This window comes from Rhamphochromis longiceps, linkage group LG6, assembly GCF_057381845.1.
Source record: "Rhamphochromis longiceps isolate RC_006_pf linkage group LG6, R_longiceps_female_GT1.1, whole genome shotgun sequence".
Lineage (NCBI taxonomy): Eukaryota > Metazoa > Chordata > Actinopteri > Cichliformes > Cichlidae > Rhamphochromis > Rhamphochromis longiceps.
Window position 1 is genome coordinate 44,948,593 of NC_140562.1, and position 18,391 is coordinate 44,966,983.

The window sequence follows — 18,391 nt, forward strand, 5'->3', positions numbered from 1 at the left end:
CTCAAAGTCAGAAGCTGCAAAGATTTTTATGTAGAGCATCTTTAGGAAGTGATGACTGGCACACCACTGGGGAGGATTTTGAGACAGCAATTTAGCCTCTGTGATCCATAAATCTTAGACCAACCAAAATTCAGCAAATGTTCTTTTCTTCAGCAAGAAAAGCAAACTTTTTGGAAGTTAAGGTCAAAAGCCAGGAGGTTAAAGCACTAACTAAAGTAAAGCCAGCACACAGCAGTGAATGAGTCTGGCATAAAGACAGAACTGCAAAGTTCATCGTAGGCTTGAACAACCGCGCATCTCTAGCTGCTAATCCCAACATAACCAGCAGCTTCTCTGTTTCACCCCGTGTGGATCTGCCCATTAATTCAGTTCGATTATAGGTTCATATTGTGAGCCAACAATCATACGACTGCCTGTGAGTAATTGCTTTGGCGCCAGTAGGAAGGTAGGAAAACTGAGACAGGACCACGCTCGGGGAGGGGCGGGGCCATCTGCTGCGACCGGTTGCTCGAGGGGATGAAGATGAGATAAAAGACATGCTGTGATTGTGTATAAACACACAGTGTAGTTTCCCTGTATGACATCAGGTTATTTGATGCATTGGGGTATCGAACACCTGTTTAGCATCGTCTTTGTGTCTTTGCAACAGGAACAACTCCGAATTCTCCGGCCAGCCTCCCCAAGTCCCCCACGTTCCCGTCCGGCCGCGGGCCGTGGTCCGACGAGTGCTCCATCTGCTACGAGAACACCGTGGACACGGTCATCTACGCCTGTGGGCACATGTGCTTGTGCTACACCTGCGGCCTCAAACTCAAGAAGATGTCCAACGCCTGCTGCCCCATCTGCAGGAGGCAGATTAAAGACATTATCAAGACCTATCGCAGCACGTAAGGGAACGGGCGACAGGACGACCTCAGCAAAACCCAGGGTTACAAAAAGAAAGGTTTAGGTTCAGGGAACATGAACTCTGGTACTCTGATTTGGTATTTTCATACAAATATTGGTGGCTGGTTTTCTCACGTGACCTTTTCCAGAGTTAATGCCACTTCAGTGGGGAGGTCTCTCTGTCTTTAGAGTCACAGCCTTCGACAGGAAGTTCGTCCAAACTCTATTCTTGCCAGAAGTGTTTGCTTTCTCCGGGGCTCGTGGAAGACTTTGAAAGAAGAGGGGAAAAAACCAAACCGGCTTCAAAATTCTTTGATTTGTTGAACCGTGTCGTAAGATTTAGGAACTATAGCCCATTTGCGCCAAAGCAGATGAGTCCCTTTGGGTCTGAATGCTCAATAGATCTTTTCGAGGATGACCGAAGCTCCGAAATATGCCGTCAACGCGATTTACGACTTAAATGGTCTCAGAAAACGCACACCCGCTGCAGGTAATCATCTCAGTATGTCACAACTTGTGTCTGTGTGTTACTGAGAACTGGAAGCTCAGTCTGCATCACAGTGCTGAAGTGATGGACGTCTGTTAGTGTTGTGGTGATTATCAGTGAGTGACGTGTCTAGCGACGCAAGCCGGTAGGATTGTAAGACCTCTTGTACTCGTATAATCTAATGTACCTTTCTGGTAGTTTTACTGCAAACGTTGGTGGTAGCTATATTGTTGTTCTAGCTAGCTGCTTGCTCTGCAATGTGGTTTGTTGCACTGAAATCTGCATCATCCTCTCAGAAAAGCCCCAAAACTGACCGAGAGGACCAAGACCCTCATTGGCTGAAACAATCTACAAGCCATAGACTGTATATAAAAGAGGGACGTAGCCAGGTTACTGTGTGAAATTCAGTTTTGAAGCCTCGGCGTCAGCGTTTTCAGCTTTGTTTTTAACTTTAAAAATTGAGCAGAGTGGGGGAAACCAGAGTACACGCGCTCATTCACTGATGATTTGTCAATCGTGAACTGGACCCGCCCTCATGTATAGTATGCTGTTTTGTTTTAGCCCATATGGTGCCTTTTGCACTGACATAAAACTACTGAGAACATAAATTCATCAGGATTTTAATCTGCCGCCCCTGTTGTGCCAGGTTTAAGTCGCTTCTGCAGTGGCTTTACTTTAACACCTGCACGCTACATGCATCTTTTTATATACAGTCTATGCTGCCAACCTGCCTCCAGCAGACTCGGCAGCTCTGAATTCTTGAAAGGAAACAGGAAGTGGGAAATAAACAGCAATTTGGATACTCCTCAGGGCCTGCTATCTTTTTAAGAACCATCCTCCCAAACTGTACCTATATAACCCTGCCTAATACACTGTGAGTGCTCACGACAAATTGACAAGTCCTCACAAACAGCTCCCATAACACCACGTAAAAAAAAAAAAAAAAAATCAAAGGATTGTTGCCATGGTTTCCTGCCTTATCTCACAGAAGGTTCGCTCGTAGATGGACCGCGTTCTGTGCTTCCCCCAAACCCCCGATGATTTACCAAATAATGCTGTTGTGTGGCACAGACTGTCACAAAATGTTCACTCAGAGGAGAAAAAGCACACATTCAAACTATTTTTCTAATAGAAATGCACAACATTTCCAGTATTTGATTATTAAAATGTATACTACGCTTTGTGACACCAGCAGCAGAGACATTCTACAGAAATCTCTTCAGGGGAAAAGAAAAAGCTCCGATTTTAAGTATTTGTATCATTTCTGTCCCCTAACTTGAGTATAAAACGTCTTCGTCCCCTTCAGATTTCACAGATGAGCTTTGTCCTCGCAGGAAGCTGAGAGGCTGTTTTTAGATTTTGTAGATAATCAACAAACGGGGATCAGACCTATGCTGCTACGGTGTTTGCCAGCCGACGGTGACGCTGCACACGTCCTTCCTCCCACGTCAGTTTGATTACGCTACTGCTTGAAGTGTTAATTCACATTTGAATGTTAACTTATGTATTTAGAGAGATTTTTATTGATGTGCTTGAATTGGGGTAAAAACCAACAAAAAAACTTTTGTGTTCTTTTAAAGTTTGTTTGGATCGATAATCACGCGTTTTCTTTTTTCTTCACCTCGTTTATCCAAAACTGCGAGAATCTAAATTTGTGTCCGGCAGCGAGCAGGTCGAGTTAGTCGCACCTCGCAGCAGAGATGTCGCAGTACACAATCAAACCCCGACCGCCGTGAGGTGCGACGCGCCAGCTCCTGCTTTTATTGCGCTCCCTGATCGTCACGTGTTCTTTTGAGTGATTTCTCTTCCTGTGCGCGCGCCCGTGTCCACGACCCAACAGCCCGTCTGTATCTTTAGCTCGTTCGGGCTGTGTGGTCTCAAAGCCATCGCTGTGGTGATGATGATGATGTCACTTTATAAAGCTACTGATTGTAATCTTGTACGTCTGAGATTCAGCCGTGGCATTTTTTTCTTTGTGCAGAGACTTTGACCAAATCCAGAAATGATCACTGATCTATTTTTTTAAGATATAAGTCTATAGATGCAAACCCCCCCCCCCCCAATTAAATTCATTGATTTGTATTTGATTTTTGGACCACATTGATAAATGCCACAAAAGATTTTCTTCTATAAATAGTTTTTTGAGCACCTTTAATTTAATATTTCGTTGTTGTTTTTTTTCCACACGCCCCACAGGATGTCCCTGATCCTCTAATGTATTATTTATTGGTCCAGCACCGACGCGTGGACGTTTCCTGCTTTCTCTCGTGTTTGCTGCCTCCTCTGGCTCCTCTGTGTCCGCAGCGCATTTACTTTCTGTAAATCTTTTTATCATGCATGAGTTTTCCGTTCACCCAGCGTGAACATCGGGACCAACAGCGGATGAGCATCGGAGTGGAACGCTGTCAGTGCTCGTGTAGACTGGAACCAGTGGCTAGAAAAACGCAGTTTGGCTGTTGTTGTGACAGCAGCTGAAAGTGCAAACCTGTGTTTTCTTTTTTCCTTTTGATTTGAAGCTACAAGTGTTCATTTGTGAGCTCTGTCCAGTGTGAGTCGGACGATTGTGGTTAATAAACTTTCCAGATGTGTTTGAGCAGAAATTCGTCTCATCTTTATTTAATCATGTGACTGATTTTTCTTACATGAAGAGACAAAATCAGAGTGTGTGTGAGGTCCTTCGACTTAAAGCTGAAACCATTTAGCATTTCAAGCTCTTTACACACAGCTGAGCAAACCAGAGCGTTAATAAAGATGCAATGGATAATAAGCTTGCAAACAATGACACGTGTAATCGTGAAGCTTTTAAAGCAGGATTAAAATGCTATAGAAAAAGTGTTCTGGTTTACAAAGCCAGCAAGAAGCATCAGCTGGTTCTTGGCTGCCAAATGCTTCTCTCAGCACGAGTCAGAATATTGGAAACGATTAATTCTGCATATACAGGGCTCTAGACTAACTTTTTGCCATGGGCGTGCCGGTACGCCCAACTTTAAAAAGTTGGGCGTACTGGCACAAAAGTTAGGCGCACACAAATTTTATAATAATTGATATAATATAATGTGTTTTTCTGGATACACTGTGCTTTTTCAGCATTCAAAGATTGATGACACCGTGTCAGAGCACTGGCTATGAATTTCAGAAGGATCAGGCCTTAACAGAAAAGTTAGCAATAGTTCTTTTCCTATTACAGCTACATCCACGTCTGTCCTGCCTAGGCTGCTCACTAGGGCTGCGTATCATCACTGATTTCTATAATCCATTCGATTCCGGTTTTCAAAGTCCCGATTCGATTCAACTTAGCCTCAGACAGTCAGAAATATTATAATTCTGATCATTTATCAGCACTGACTTCATCAGAATTGTGAACATCACAGCAGATGCCTTTGTGTGAAAGTAACTGAGAATAAAACACAGAAAAACATGAAGGAGATTTTCCTGGTCTGGCTTTTTATAGCAGAAAACCTTAAAAATATTCTACAATGTTCTGCATATAAAGTTTAAATTTCTTCAGTATTGAACAACAGAAAAAATAGGCTTTCTTGTCCGAGGTCATTTAAGTGAAAAAGAAAAAGCGCTGTGAACAGCGGTAGACTGGTGGGTAATAAGCCAATGAATAATACAGAAAACAGAGATTGGAGACGGAAACTGTTCTTGAACTACAGAGAGAGAGAGAGAGAGAGAGCTGTGCATGAAGTGTGATTTTAATAGTCGTGGAAGCAAAACAGCAAAATCCATGACGACATTGATCAAATGTGAAGCGCAGTTTGCTGCTTCTTTTGCTGCTGGCTCGGTGAATTTTGGTTGGAGAGACAAAACCTGCAGCTCAGAATCAGCGCAAAAAGACGTAATCACAGCGCGGACCGGACGCATCAGGATCGCTGAGCTCCGACAGCGTGTCCGTCTGCGGGCCGGCGGGTGAGAAAGCCTAGAAAGACAAAGCTGATTCTGATGCGTCGGTCTGTGTTTACGTCTTTGTGTGGAGTCCGTGTACCTGCTCTCATCTGCTGTTTGGTTGTTGTTGAAATGGTTTTGTGAGCTTTAATCTGAGAATCTGGCGTTTCTGGCAAAACACAGTTATGTTTAAAAGTCGATTCAGGATTTAATGAATTGATATCGCTTTATTCAAGCTACTCACCTCCCACTTCCACCTGCACTTTCAACTGGACCACGGCCCATCAGAGAGGTCCCGCCCCTGACTATCTCTGATTGGTTTAGTCCACGATAGGGGCAAAATGTGTCTGTTGTTGACCACAGGGAAGGTTGCAGATTTTTTTTTTTTTTTTTTTTTTTTTGCCACCCTAACATTTGGTCGCACAGGTGCAACCAAATATATATATATTTTTAGTCGCACCACTGAAAAATTTGGTCGCATTTGCGACCAAATTGGTGGCACTCTAGAGCCCTGTTATATATTAAAAATGTTTTGGTGTCGAAACTGAAATGGTCCTTTATGGAACTGAAAAATAAGAACATATTTTTGGAGGTAACTAATAAGTTATGTGTGCTAAAGCTAAACTGATCTTTGGCTAACGTGCTAGCAAACAGTAAAACTTGGCCAGTTAAATTTTATTTATACAGAGGAAGCATTTTGGCGACAGTGGGAAGGAAAAACTCCCTTTTAATAGGAAGAAATGTCCGGCTGAACCAGGCTCAGGGAGGGGCGGGGCCATCTGCTGCGACCAGTGCAGAGCGGTCATAGTGAGTGAAGAAGAGAGGGGCCTGAAAACTGAAGGCTCTGCCTCCCATTCTACTTTTAAATACTCTAGGAACAACAAGTAGGCCTGCAGAGCGAGAGCGAAGTGCTCTAATAGGGTGATATGGTACTACAAGGTCATTAAGATAAGATGGGGCCTGATTATTCAATACTGTGATTATTTTGCCAAATCAGGTGGATTTTGCATGCTGAGCATTAAAAGTGGCGTTGAAATGAAAAGCAATGCAACGTGGAGATGATCTGGTTTACTTTAGCCAACAGCCTCAGCAGTTTTCATTAACATCTGGGGATAAAACCTGTGTCAACATGCCGAGGCTACAGATTAAAAGCACGCTCGTGCTCCGTGAGCATTTCCCTTCTCAGATGGGAAAATAAAAGACTGATTTCCCTGCATTACTACAGCACCGATGACAACTCTGTTTGGGCCCTTTTAATCATCTTTTAGCCAGCAGTCCTTTCCTTGTAGTTCTTTTGCAGTCAAATAATAACAAGAAAGTAGGAATAAGGAAACTCAAGTATTACTACAGCTCTATATGTGCCGGAGGATGCTGTGGGATGAGGTCCAAAGCTCCAGAGAAAGTTGGAGGTAACACCGGACTTTCTAAGTGGAGTTTTAGTAGTGTTTGTGAACACTTGACCTTTGACACATCCTGCCTCATGGCTTGGCCTCGGGCACAGATGTTGGTGCCGTGTTCCCCTCGGCTCTCGGAGGGCTAAGCCGGTTACCGGCCCAGCGCTCTGTGGATTCGTGTTCCTCGGCCTCTGCCTCGGGCCCAGCTGCTGGGGAGCTTCACGGCGACAGGCTGGGGATTCAGCAGATCTACTTTAAAACTCGAGTTGTTCCACCAAAACGACTGCACTATAAATTCATGAAGCACCTCATCCAGATGTATTGCTCAGAGCTGCCAGATAGCATCTGTCTGCATCCGATTCACAGACATCTCCGCATAATAGAAGCGAGTCGGGAATATAAAGAAGATGAGTGATAATGTCATGAAAAGAATAAACCAGACGAGCACTTTTAATACTGATCATTGTTCAATGGAGCATTCATAACTCCGTCAGAGATCATCGTCTGTCGATGTTAACATCCAGCATTATTAGGTTTAATGTATAGAATAGCTAAAAAGGCCTGATCATAATAGAACTTCATTTCAAGACTCAATCTCAGCATAAATACTGAGTTTGAATCTGCAGCTTTATTCATATGAAAATGTCTGAGGCGAGGCCGGATCAACAGAGCCATCTAGTGGAGATGTTTGGGAAGTGTGTTCAGCAAACGTGGGCTATTCTAGAACAGGGGTGGGGAACTCCAGGCCTCCAGGGCCGGTGTCCTGCAGGTTTTAGAGCTCACCCTGGGTCAACACACCTGAATCACATGATTAGTTCGTTTCCAGGCCTCTGGAGAACTTTAAATCAGCTGTGTTGGATCTAAAACCTGCAGGACACCGGCCCTCGAGCTCCCCACCTCTGGACTAGAAGAATCACTTCAGGTAAAAACTGTGACAAGTTGCATCACCTTGACAAATTAGGTCAAGTGATAACATCTGCTGAAGACGACAATGGAGTCTATAAAAGGTGAGTAAATAGATCCTAACATCTAGATTTATACATTTAAATGTTTTAATGAAAGTGTCCACGAAGGATTTTAGTTTAAGCGTACAAAAGATGATTTTTACATGACTAATAAACTGAATTATCACCCGACTGCAGTACCTCTTAAATTTAAGGCCTCTAGACTTTCCAGATGTCAGCGCTGATGCGTCTCTGGGTAACTTCCTGGAGGATCTGTCGGAGCATTTTGATGTTTTTCTGGCTTTTGGCGAGTTTGTGGCCACAATCAGGCTACACGGCTTTGTTTGGTACTGTTTGTACTTTGGTGAAACACAGTCTGTGCTGCCCAGAAATGCGATTCTTTACAGAACAATGGAAACTCCAAGTTTTTTTTTTTTTTTTACCATCCAGTTTTATGAAATATGTGCACGAAGCAGTGGAAACAGGTCCAATTAAAGCATGGTGAGACATAACAGAGGAGGCTGGATCCCAGGTGTGTAATTTAAAAACCAACCAGCTGGATTATTTTTCTAAATGATACACATCTCTGCAGCACTGAGACTTTTTCCACATTAGCTTAGCTGCAAATTTACAACTGGAACAAATCAAGAGTGTGGAGGTCACGGGTTCCCAAATATGTAGCATACATGTTCATACATGCACATGTATGTATGTATGTTTATGTAAATATTTGAACTCATATCTCCAGCTTGCTGCTCTGCAAAGTGTCAAAAAAAACCCCCAAAATACATAAATCAGCACAGCTTTTTATGCAATTTGTCTTTTACCCAGAATGCATTGAGGGGTGGATCCGAAACCCCCCGGGGACCCTGCTAAGACGCTACTATATGTGAGTAACACGAGCCTGGTGGGCATGAGAAAGACCGCAGGGTTAAGGCTTCACTTGTCAGGAGGAAGGTTCCCCTATTAAAAACGGCGCGTGGTGTAGCCAGCGTGAGGAAGCTCGCTTATTACAATGTAACAGCTGACAGTGAGCAGTAACGTATGAGGGGAGAGATCTGAACTTTCTATTTCATGTTCCTGAGTGACGGCCTGACCTGCACTTCCTGCTGAACACCTGTGTTCTCCTATAAGAGGTGCAGATTTGCGACACAGAGGTGTGAGCATATATTTCACATTCCCTTAGATAGAAGTGATAAATCTCTCCGAGCACACGTTTGGATGCAGGAGAACAAAAATTTGTGTCTCCGCTCTTTAGCGAGGAACTGAGGCTGCGAGCGCTCGTTCGTCTTCATTCGCCGCTCTCAGCCTCCTCACAACTCTCGCTATATATAACCAGCTGCATCGTTCTGCTCCTGCACATCTAAACTCATTTAATCTGGCCTGCACAATAAGGCGAATGGAGATAAATGTCTCAATCAGTAATATTGCTGTCACAAACTCTGTAGAGGGGAGGGGGGGGTCTGCTGCTGCTTATCTGTGGAAACACGTGAGACAAATGAACAGGAGGCGGTTTAAAACAACAAAGATTATACATTTAATATTGTTTCTCTTTTGGGCAATGCGAGATACAATGTAAACATGTACAAGATACAAAAAAAGGAACAAGACTCGTCAAAATGAGACCGTAGATAAGAAAATGTCCTGTTTTCACAAGTAATGCACATGTGCAGAAGGTCTCCAATCAGGAAGGGATCTGGACTGTGTTTGCTCTCATTAGTGTGTGTGTGTGTGTGTGTGTGTGTGTGTGTGTGTGTGTGTGTGTGTGTGTGTGTGTGTGGGGGGGGTCTTGAATAAAGCTGCATTTGGCTCTTCATGGCATATCTTTTGAAAACAAGGACTCTGCAGGGCTTAAAGCTGCAGTGCACGACTTTGTTATAAATCCAAGACGTCACAGCGCACTCATTAAAGGTACTTGTTGTAAATTCCTGCGAGTAAATACAATTTAAAACCTTCCAAAATTAACCACAATGAAATGTGGGGAAAACGAGGGCGGCGTGTCCCTCCACGGGGTGGTGCAGCGTATGGAACACAATGGTGGTCTAGTGGGAGGCCAACAGCAGCAATGAAACAGCAGCAAACATCTGGAAACATCTCAACTCGTGCGCTGTTAAATGCTGCCCCCTGGTGGTGACACATTTAGTTACAGTTGAAGAGAGCAGTTACAAAAAGGACCTTTAAGCCTTTACGCACAAAGTAAAATCTTTGTCGTTTGCAACTTTTCCTTCTGTCAGTGTGCAGTTACTCTCACTGCCAGAAGGGGGCGACTAAAGTCATGCGCTACAGTTTGAACCTGCTTAAAAACATGGCAATAAAAGCAGAAAGAAAAGAGAGAGTGAAAGAGTAGCACCTCCTTTGGTCCAACTCGAGGCCTGTAGTTGTTACTGACGTGCTGGTAACGAACTGTTTTTGTCAGAATCAAGAGATCGCGAGATCGCGAGCTCCACGGGCGCTTTGTTTTGGCACACTGCTTTCCACAGCAGGGTGGGGACAGATTCTACTCTACAAATGCACCGGTGAGTTAAAGAAAAACAGGCACCGCCTTTGCCATTAAAATACTACTTCAGTTGTCACTCAGCATCAGTCACTTGTGACAGCTCGCCTCGGCCACAGCGCTGGGCGCCGTCTCCCACGCAGGAAGCCACGGCGTTCTTTATTGGGAAGCCATTAGTGCTGAAATACTATCAGACTGGCTGAGGTTAATTAAGACACACTGTTGTGCTAACTGGAAACGGGGATTCAAACGGAGACAAAGAAAGCGCCGCCGAGGCACAGCGGCGCGCCTCCTTCCTCGACACAGCCTCCTCCTCTGGAGCTCCTGCTGATGCCTGCTGGCATCTCAAACGGCTGCGACTGCATGAGGAAGTTTTCAGAGTGACATAAATAATCTGCATCGCCTGATTTTCTGCACTTCTGTTTTACCTGCTTGAGAATGAGCCCTCAGCATCCGCGGCTCATCTCTGCTCTCACGCTCTAACAAGCAACCAGACGTTAATTAAAAACCTACAAAGCCCCCCTTACATGCACCTCACCTGCTCCCACACACTTACTGAAACTTTCCTATCCAACCTGCCTTCATCTCCTCCACCATCGCTCTGCCTGCCGCCGACTTCTGAAACTTTTTTATGTCTTTCGTTTACAGCTTAAAGGCGTTTCATTAGAAGCCAGCGAGCCCTTCAAATCCCGCCTCACCCTTTTTACAACATTCAATTATTTTCTCAACAAAAACACGAGAGAATAAAGCAAAACATGAAGCCTTTGTCTTATTCTGAAAACTGTTTTCCACCAGCCGGCTCAGCTCTCACCCTCGGGGCTGCATGAGATGTGAGCAGCAGGAGCTCATATCAGAGGTGGGACCAGTTCTGAAGTTCACCTGGAGACGGGCGGGGAGGCCGAGAGAAGCTGCTGCACCATCAAGTCGTTTCTCACAGACTTTGGAAACTTCAAGCGGCTCAATTAAAACTGTGTTTGACGTAATGAGACTTCACAGCTCGGCTCAGGAGAGGAGCTCATTAGGTGTGAGGTTTCTAGAAAGGTTAGAAGGAGTTTGATAAAACGGACTTCCTGTTGAAGACATCATTGTTCATCTCCCTCCAATCAAAGCAGAGCTCCTCTCACCTCCCAGCCGCCTCGTCTCCTCGGATCCGCTATCTGATCCGTCGTCTGTCTGCCTGCATCCTACAAACCCCTCCTTGACCTCCGACTTCTCTTTTCTCCAACACACCTGCAAACGATCCATCTCATCACGCACATACACACACTCCACCCTGTCGGGCATCTTTGTGATCTCAGCGGCTCGGCTGTGTCGAGGAAGGAGACGGAGGTGAATCAAAAACACAAAACTGGAAAGGCGCCCGGGAGGCGCTGTCCGTTTGTTAGAATAAAAAGAGAGAGCGAGGAATCAGACGGCCAAGCGGAGCCGTCTCGCTCCGCTGACCTCCGGGAAGATGATGGAAAACTCGAGCGTTTCCTGTAAGACTCGCGGAAACCGTGTTGGCGTGGACACGCCTGCTGAGCTCTGCAGGTGAAAGGCATAAAGTAGCGGACGGTAACAGAGCTGTTATTAAAGAGCGAAACTCCAACGTATTATACTCTGACTATTTTCACTTTGCTGCTGAGAGTGAAAGCAGACTGACAGCACTGATGAAACGCTGGAAAAGCAGGAAGTGAGGGACAGGGCTGGGCCACATCATCCCGTTCACGGTAATACCGGTATAACGTTGGGCAACGATAAGAAAATATGGCGATAGAACGTGGGTAACACGCGCATGCGCAGTGCCTGTTTTCATACGCACATGGCGGAAAAAGCACGGCGGCGACGGAGAGAGGAGGGCGAAAGCGGATCGTTGAATGAAACAGTTGAACCAGAACTGGTTTATAAAAATGCTGCAACTCCAGTGGTGGAACTGGTTTAGCACAGTACTGCGCTTCAACATAATGTTACCGTATCGTGTGTATAACCTCTTTTTAAGTTCTGTGGATGTTATACATGGTTGTGCTGAGGATCTGTCGGCCAGTTTCCACTGGAAACGCCTTTTGGTTAAACTGTCAGCGAGGAGTTTGCACTGTGACATGTTTATGTAGCTTTAATGCAGATGAAAAACAGCTGCTTGTTTAAGTGAAAACACATTATTAGTGCAAAAAACCATCAAAGTTGTGGAGTTGTGAAGTATTTTGTCTCGCGTCAATTATATCGCCAGTTATCGTTATTGCAAATTTTCAAATGTATATCGTGATAAACATTTTTGGCGATTTAGCCCTGATGAGGGATTTAAAGGGACTATTTCTTGTCCAGTGACCTGCTGAGAAATTTCATCTTCAGCAAACAAATGCTGATCTGGGAGTTTCGGAGCTGTCAGCTTTGAGCTCTTTCAGTTTTTGTGTTTCTTCGTCTAAAAGTCAGAAACCCAACGTGAGCGGAGGCAACGGGCTGAAAACAGACGGCTCACAGACGGGCGTGTCTGTTCGGCGGTCAGCAGTGACAGTAAGAAGGTTTCAGAACTGGCTTCCAGCTTTGACTGAAAACGAGTTTCAGAAATCTGCGAATTTAAACGTGGAGTTAAACACAAAGTCAGCCAACCCCCAAAAAGGACCGGGCTCTGCGCGTCGGCCTCTGCGAACAGCACGATCTCTCTGCAAAGACAGCGTGGGGGGAAAAACAGGATTTTCTCTTTTTGGTGTTTATCCTGGAAGTTGATGGATTGAACTGAAACGGCCTGAAGGAGCGTTCGTCTCCCCGGTGTTTTGTTTACCGCCGAGACGCTGGCGTCGACGTCACTTTGCCAGCCGGCGGTCCCAAAGGTCAACATCGCCGCGGTGATCGCTGACGAAAAGGCCCGACTTGGTCTGACAGCCGTGGGGGTAAATGTCAAAAGAGGCATCCAAGCAGGACACAGTCCAGAGGGAGAGGAGGAAGAAAACAACAACACAGAAACAATCAAAGAATTCCATTCAGGCACAAACGTGACAGCTGATGACGATGATGATGGTGGGCCAGCGACTCTACGTCTGTGACGAAGATCCCAGATGGCTGTAATGTCACTACAGAATGGGTCAGCTGACGGAGGTCGCGGGAGCAGACATCCTCGTGTTAGTTCATCACGTCGCTGCTTTGGTCCGACGAGTGCTCTGACGTCAGGACCTCGCACACCTGCTCTCTGAAAACAGACTTAAACATGACACACTGGAAAAGACGGCAAAAGCCTCGTGACCGGCAGCCTGACCGGGAACATCTACTCCCGGCCCACTATGACCTTCCTCCTTTCGCTGAAGCGTTTTTGTCTTTTTTCTTCTTCTTTTTTTTAATCTATTGCACATTTCCTCGTGGGTTCAGAACGAAAGAAAAAAAGAGGAAATAAGAAAAACGAAGTAAAAGCATGAATAAAGATGCTACACAGCTAAACGCAGGCTCGACACAGAACGATTCCCTTACAAGTAAGTTCAGCTCAATCAAACAAAGCGATATGCAATAATAATAATAATAATAATAATAATGAATGTGCTGGAGCGAAATGTTCAGAGTGATTCGACACATTTACATAATGCCTTCGTCTCAAAGGATGGGGCCTGTCAGCACCCAGACGGTTACTGGTTTTATTTATAGGTCCATACATCAGTGATTTTATTACCATCACAGGACACGCTGATGGTTTCTGTTTGAATGAGGGGAACTGTGGAAATAATAATACTATTCATTATAAATATGCTTTTATCAGGCATTATGTAAAGCACAATAAAGATGAAGGAAGTGCCCATGATTTGCTAAAGCTGCAGCAAACAGCATCGAGAAAAAAAAAAAATCACTTTTCAGAAACTAAATTCTTGCCCAATGCGAAACAAAATGTGCAATAAAACAGTTTTAGCTGCACTAAGATTAAAAACAAAACAGTTTTTGTGGAGACTCACTGACCAGCAGCGCATTTCTTATTGCACTGAGGTAGGACTGCAGGAAAGCCTCAAAGTCACGTTGTAGTACCTTTCAATTACCACAAGAGGTCTCCAATTTGACCAAATCTCCTGCCACTGAGAGCAGAACTCATCCTCCTGTTTGGAAAATATGAAATAATTACAAAAAAACATTCAATAAATAACATGCTGAGTTTTTACTGCATCTTTACATTAATGCACCATAAAAGCAGTTTTTAAAGTGCACTAACTCACAAAACAGAACCACTTCGTTCCTCGTTATTGTCGGTGTGCGATCACAGAGAGACCACAAAAACACAAATATGGTTTTGTTAAAATAGATAACTGCGATCTAGCAGGTACTGCACTTTGTTTAGTACTATGATACTGTCCAGCAGGAACATAATGAGAAGTTTGTGTTCGTTAGAAAATGTATTTCAGCAGTCTTGAACATCAGCCATCAGAATTTTGAACTTTGACTCCTTTTGGAAGAATTATTTCTACCGTCACATTTCAAACAGTCGCTAATAACAATAAAATAGCTACTCTAGTCTCTGTTTAAATCCCAATACTGCACAGCAATATCTGATATTACAATTAACTGTTCACTTCCTTCAAGTGCTTCCAGATACTGATAGAAACCTCGTTTTAGGCAGTTTGGTGAAAGTGTGTTACCATTTGTACCGTAAGTAAACGGTAAAATCCCCAAAACTGCCAATGAAGTGATATCTCTCTTTGGTTCGATCACATTTTGGCCTCTAATCTATTCAAATAAATCCCTGGATTAAAGTTATTTCACTACGTTTCCAGTATGCTTGCAATTCATCACCTCGATAGCTGCATTATGACAACACAATATACACAAAATCATTAGTTCCTGGAGCTAAAAGCTGTGCAATGAGGTTATCCTTACGCTTGTATGAGGTCTCATTGTTCCGTTGCTTGTTCTGTATTTTTCAAGTTTCACAGGTTTGTTGGTTTTTTTAAATAAATTAGTTCTCCCAGATGACTACATCCAGGAAAAATGACACTAAGATATTTCTGTGGTATCTTTGATAGAAACAGTTTACAGAAACCGAGCGTCAGCCGTCTATTCTGCCAGAGTCGAGCTTTGGCTCGTCCAATTCAAGGCTGTCGGTGGAAAACAGATGTCACAAGAAAGCAGAAATAATTCTCTAAGGAAGACTTGCATCAGCACGAGACACGTTAACAGAAACAAACTAAAGAGAAGTTGTGATGATGAGATTCAACTATCGTCTTTGTTTGATGACTTTGTGGCTTAAAACAAATAAATCTTCTGGGAACTTGAGTCCCTTCACTCGTGCTTTTCTTTCTTTATCGAACTGAAGACGTCTAAATCCAAACTTTGCGCTTCGAACTCGTAACTTTGTATAGAAACGCTCTCGGTGGTGTTCATAGGACTATGGCACTCTGTAAAGATTTGGTTGATTTACTGGTTTGCCATCCACCATTTAGAACCTTCGTTCAGGTGACCAAATACAAAAGGCACTTATTGGCCATCGTAGTCAGTGATGGGCAGGATGAGCGTAGCCACTACTCTTCTCCGCTTCTGTGTTACATGACACAAACCTCTTTAAGAGGTCATCGCTCCCAGTTAGACCAGTTTACGTGTCAGACACAGCATCCACCTTGAACTTCCTCAACCAGTGTGGCCAATTCCATGTTTCTGTCTCTGCTTCCAGGTAAAATATTGAAAATCTTCCCACTCCTTTCGTATAAATTTTAGTAAACCAGCACTAAAAGTGTCCTTTTTTTATCAGATTAAAACATCTTTCTCCTTACACAGTCTGACCGTATGTCAATTTTCAAGGACATATTGCTTAAGGGAGATTGCGGGTAACATTCTCAAGGAGTGATGCCGCCGCCCATGGGCCTAGAGCGGGGAATGGGGGCTGGGGGTGGGCGTGGCTACGGATGTAGGCTTGCCTTTATTTTTTCCGCTCAAGGTAGTTAGAGGGGACCCAGCCTTTGCGGGGAACCAGGCTGTCCTGCACCTGGCAGTACCACCACCCATTGGGGTTTCTCTCCAACACCTCCAGACAGGTTCCCTCTGTGAACCCCATGGTCTCCTCGTCGCCACGGTAATCGGCAATGGACACATACACATCCCTGCCAAGGTTGTTGTGGATCAGCTGGCTCTTCTCCAAGGGCTTGGGTCTGACCGTGGACACGGGGATACCGTTGCGTTGGTTAACTCTGCTCAGGGCGTCTTGGACATTGCTTGTGCTGAACGCGCTCCCCGAAGACAGACTGGAGCGTTCGGCAGGCCTCGTTTGGCTTTCAACAACTACGTGTGGCCGCACGGTGCTGAATGAGGCATTTCGGCGAACTCCAAGAGTGGCAGAACCAGAACCATAGTGATCGCTCCTGCCCAGCGACTCGTTCCTTCTCAAGGACCCTGTTGTGTAGTGCGTGTCCTTGGCTGGCTGCGTAGTGGTGACAAATACAGACTGAGGCCTCACCGCCACCTGGCGTACCCCGTTCCTCATCCTCACCCCTCCATTAACCATCCCAGATGGCTTCGAGAAGCCGCCGGGAGGCTTGGAAGGAATCGGTGGGGAGTTCCTCCTCAAGCCTTGATGCTGCTGCGTCAGGCCCTGAATATTAATGTTATTGAGGGCCAAAACATGCTGCTCATTCTTCTCCAGGCTGTTGGACTTACTCCCACCACTCCCGTGTCCGTCTAAGCCACCACCGTCGCCCATTTGTCTGACAGGTTCCAGGTAGTATGAGGGAGCCCAGCCTTCTTCGGAGCTCCAACGGATGTACCACCAACCACTCTCCTGTTTCTCCAAAACCTCGACCTCAGCCCCAGCTGGAAAACTGATCTCAGAGTCCTGGACTTTCTTATAGGCGTCCACGGAGCGGTAGAGATTGGGGCCCTCCACATCGGAGTCACCACGGCTTCCTTTGGAGTAAACAGAGGAGAGATCTGAGGTACTGCGTGAACACACCGAGTCCTCTGATGATATAACAGAAGCTGTTTCAGAGTCCTCCCCGCGAGAAGGTTTGAGGCTATGTCTAAACTGACTCGTAGGCCTCAGCTGTCGTCTCAGAGAGGTGATGTCCATCCTCTCTGGACTCTGGGGCTCTGATTTGGTCAAAAGGGGCTTAGGTCTGACGGAAGGCTTGGGCCTGGTGGAGGGGCTCTGGCCTATTCTCTGCTCCACCTCCCGGTTGAAGACAGGGCCTTTCTTGGAGCCTCTGCTCAATTCATCTGATGACGAGTGAGGGCTGTTATCCTGGGATCTGAAGCTGATATCTATGTGTCTGCCCAGGGTCTGGCTTCTCCGACTCATCTCTGGTGTCATGGTTTTCATGGGCCTGCCAGGTAGAGGCGAAGATCCGGAGGGTTTTCTTGGGACTGTGGAGGAATGGTAGCTCCGTGGGGAGTTAGGCTCACTGGAACCTTTAGTCAGGGTTCTTTCAACACCGCCGCTCGGCCTGAAGCCATCATTCTCATAGATACACTCCTCCTTAGCAACCTCCTCTACAGACCTGAAGGAGGTTCTTCGATGGGCGAAAACTGGAGACGCCTTGCAGACAGGAGGGGACGCCTTGCAGGAAGGAGGGGAGGCCTTGCAAACGGGAGGGGAGGCTTTGCAGGAAGGAGGGGAGGCTTTGCAGGAAGGAGGGGAGGCCTTGCAGGAAGGAGGGGAGGCCTTGCAAACGGGAGGGGAGGCCTTGCAGGATGGAGGGGAGCTGCTGTACTTGTCGCTGACCACACTGTTGATCTTCACATCGCGGGAACGCTCGTCCTTCAGGGGATCCGGTTCAGGCTCACCTTCGCATCCGACTGCAGGAATATCATATTCAGGTTCTTCGTACACAGCCCTGCTAGGCACCTCTGTGGTTTTGGAGGAAGAGTTAGCAGAAGGCGGAGCCTCCTCAGATTCTTGTTTTTTGACAGGTGGAGCTGGAGGAGGGACTTTGGGGCGGGTCAGTGTGCTGGACCTACGACTGAGGTTGGGCTTTTTGCGCTTGTCGATGTAGGAGCAGGGGGCCCAGCCCTCCATCTCCCCAATCTGCACGTACCACCAGCCTCCAGGATTCTTCTCTATTACCTGCACAACAAGGAGTAAAGAGTTACTGGAACAAATACTCACTTATATATATATATATATATGTGTTTGCTACATACTAGTGATTAAAGACTGAGTAATACTGTAATAAGATCAATGATGCATCTGTTACTGCAGTCGTTAAAAGAATCACCTCAGTATAACTTAATAAAAAAACCCTGAAGGAATCTCTGTCATTATCTCCACCCTCATCCTGAATCCTGCACAGTGAATTCTGTCTACGTCATCACTTTCACACACAGTATCCAAGGTCGTCTCCTTTGTGCCTCAGCTTTCCTGCCTATC

General features: G+C 45.5%; 2 protein-coding genes across 11 annotated transcripts in view; one reads left to right on the forward strand and one right to left on the reverse strand.

The window, feature by feature from the left end:
- neurl1aa (neuralized E3 ubiquitin protein ligase 1Aa) overlaps nucleotides 1-2,160 on the forward strand; it is a 49,467-nt gene extending 47,307 nt beyond the window's left edge. For all 5 annotated transcript variants that reach the window (XM_085408120.1, XM_085408117.1, XM_085408118.1 and 2 more), the window contains one exon: nucleotides 650-2,160. In XM_085408120.1, coding sequence (XP_085264246.1) covers nucleotides 650-891 — 242 coding nt within the window. In that variant the 3' untranslated portion in view covers nucleotides 892-2,160. The remainder of the gene's footprint in view (nucleotides 1-649) is intronic.
- A 6,957-nt stretch (nucleotides 2,161-9,117) lies between these two features.
- sh3pxd2aa (SH3 and PX domains 2Aa) overlaps nucleotides 9,118-18,391 on the reverse strand; it is a 100,031-nt gene continuing 90,757 nt past the window's right edge. For all 6 annotated transcript variants that reach the window (XM_085408123.1, XM_085408125.1, XM_085408124.1 and 3 more), the window contains one exon: nucleotides 9,118-18,088. In XM_085408123.1, the coding sequence (XP_085264249.1) occupies nucleotides 15,953-18,088 (2,136 nt within the window). In that variant the 3' untranslated portion in view covers nucleotides 9,118-15,952. The remainder of the gene's footprint in view (nucleotides 18,089-18,391) is intronic.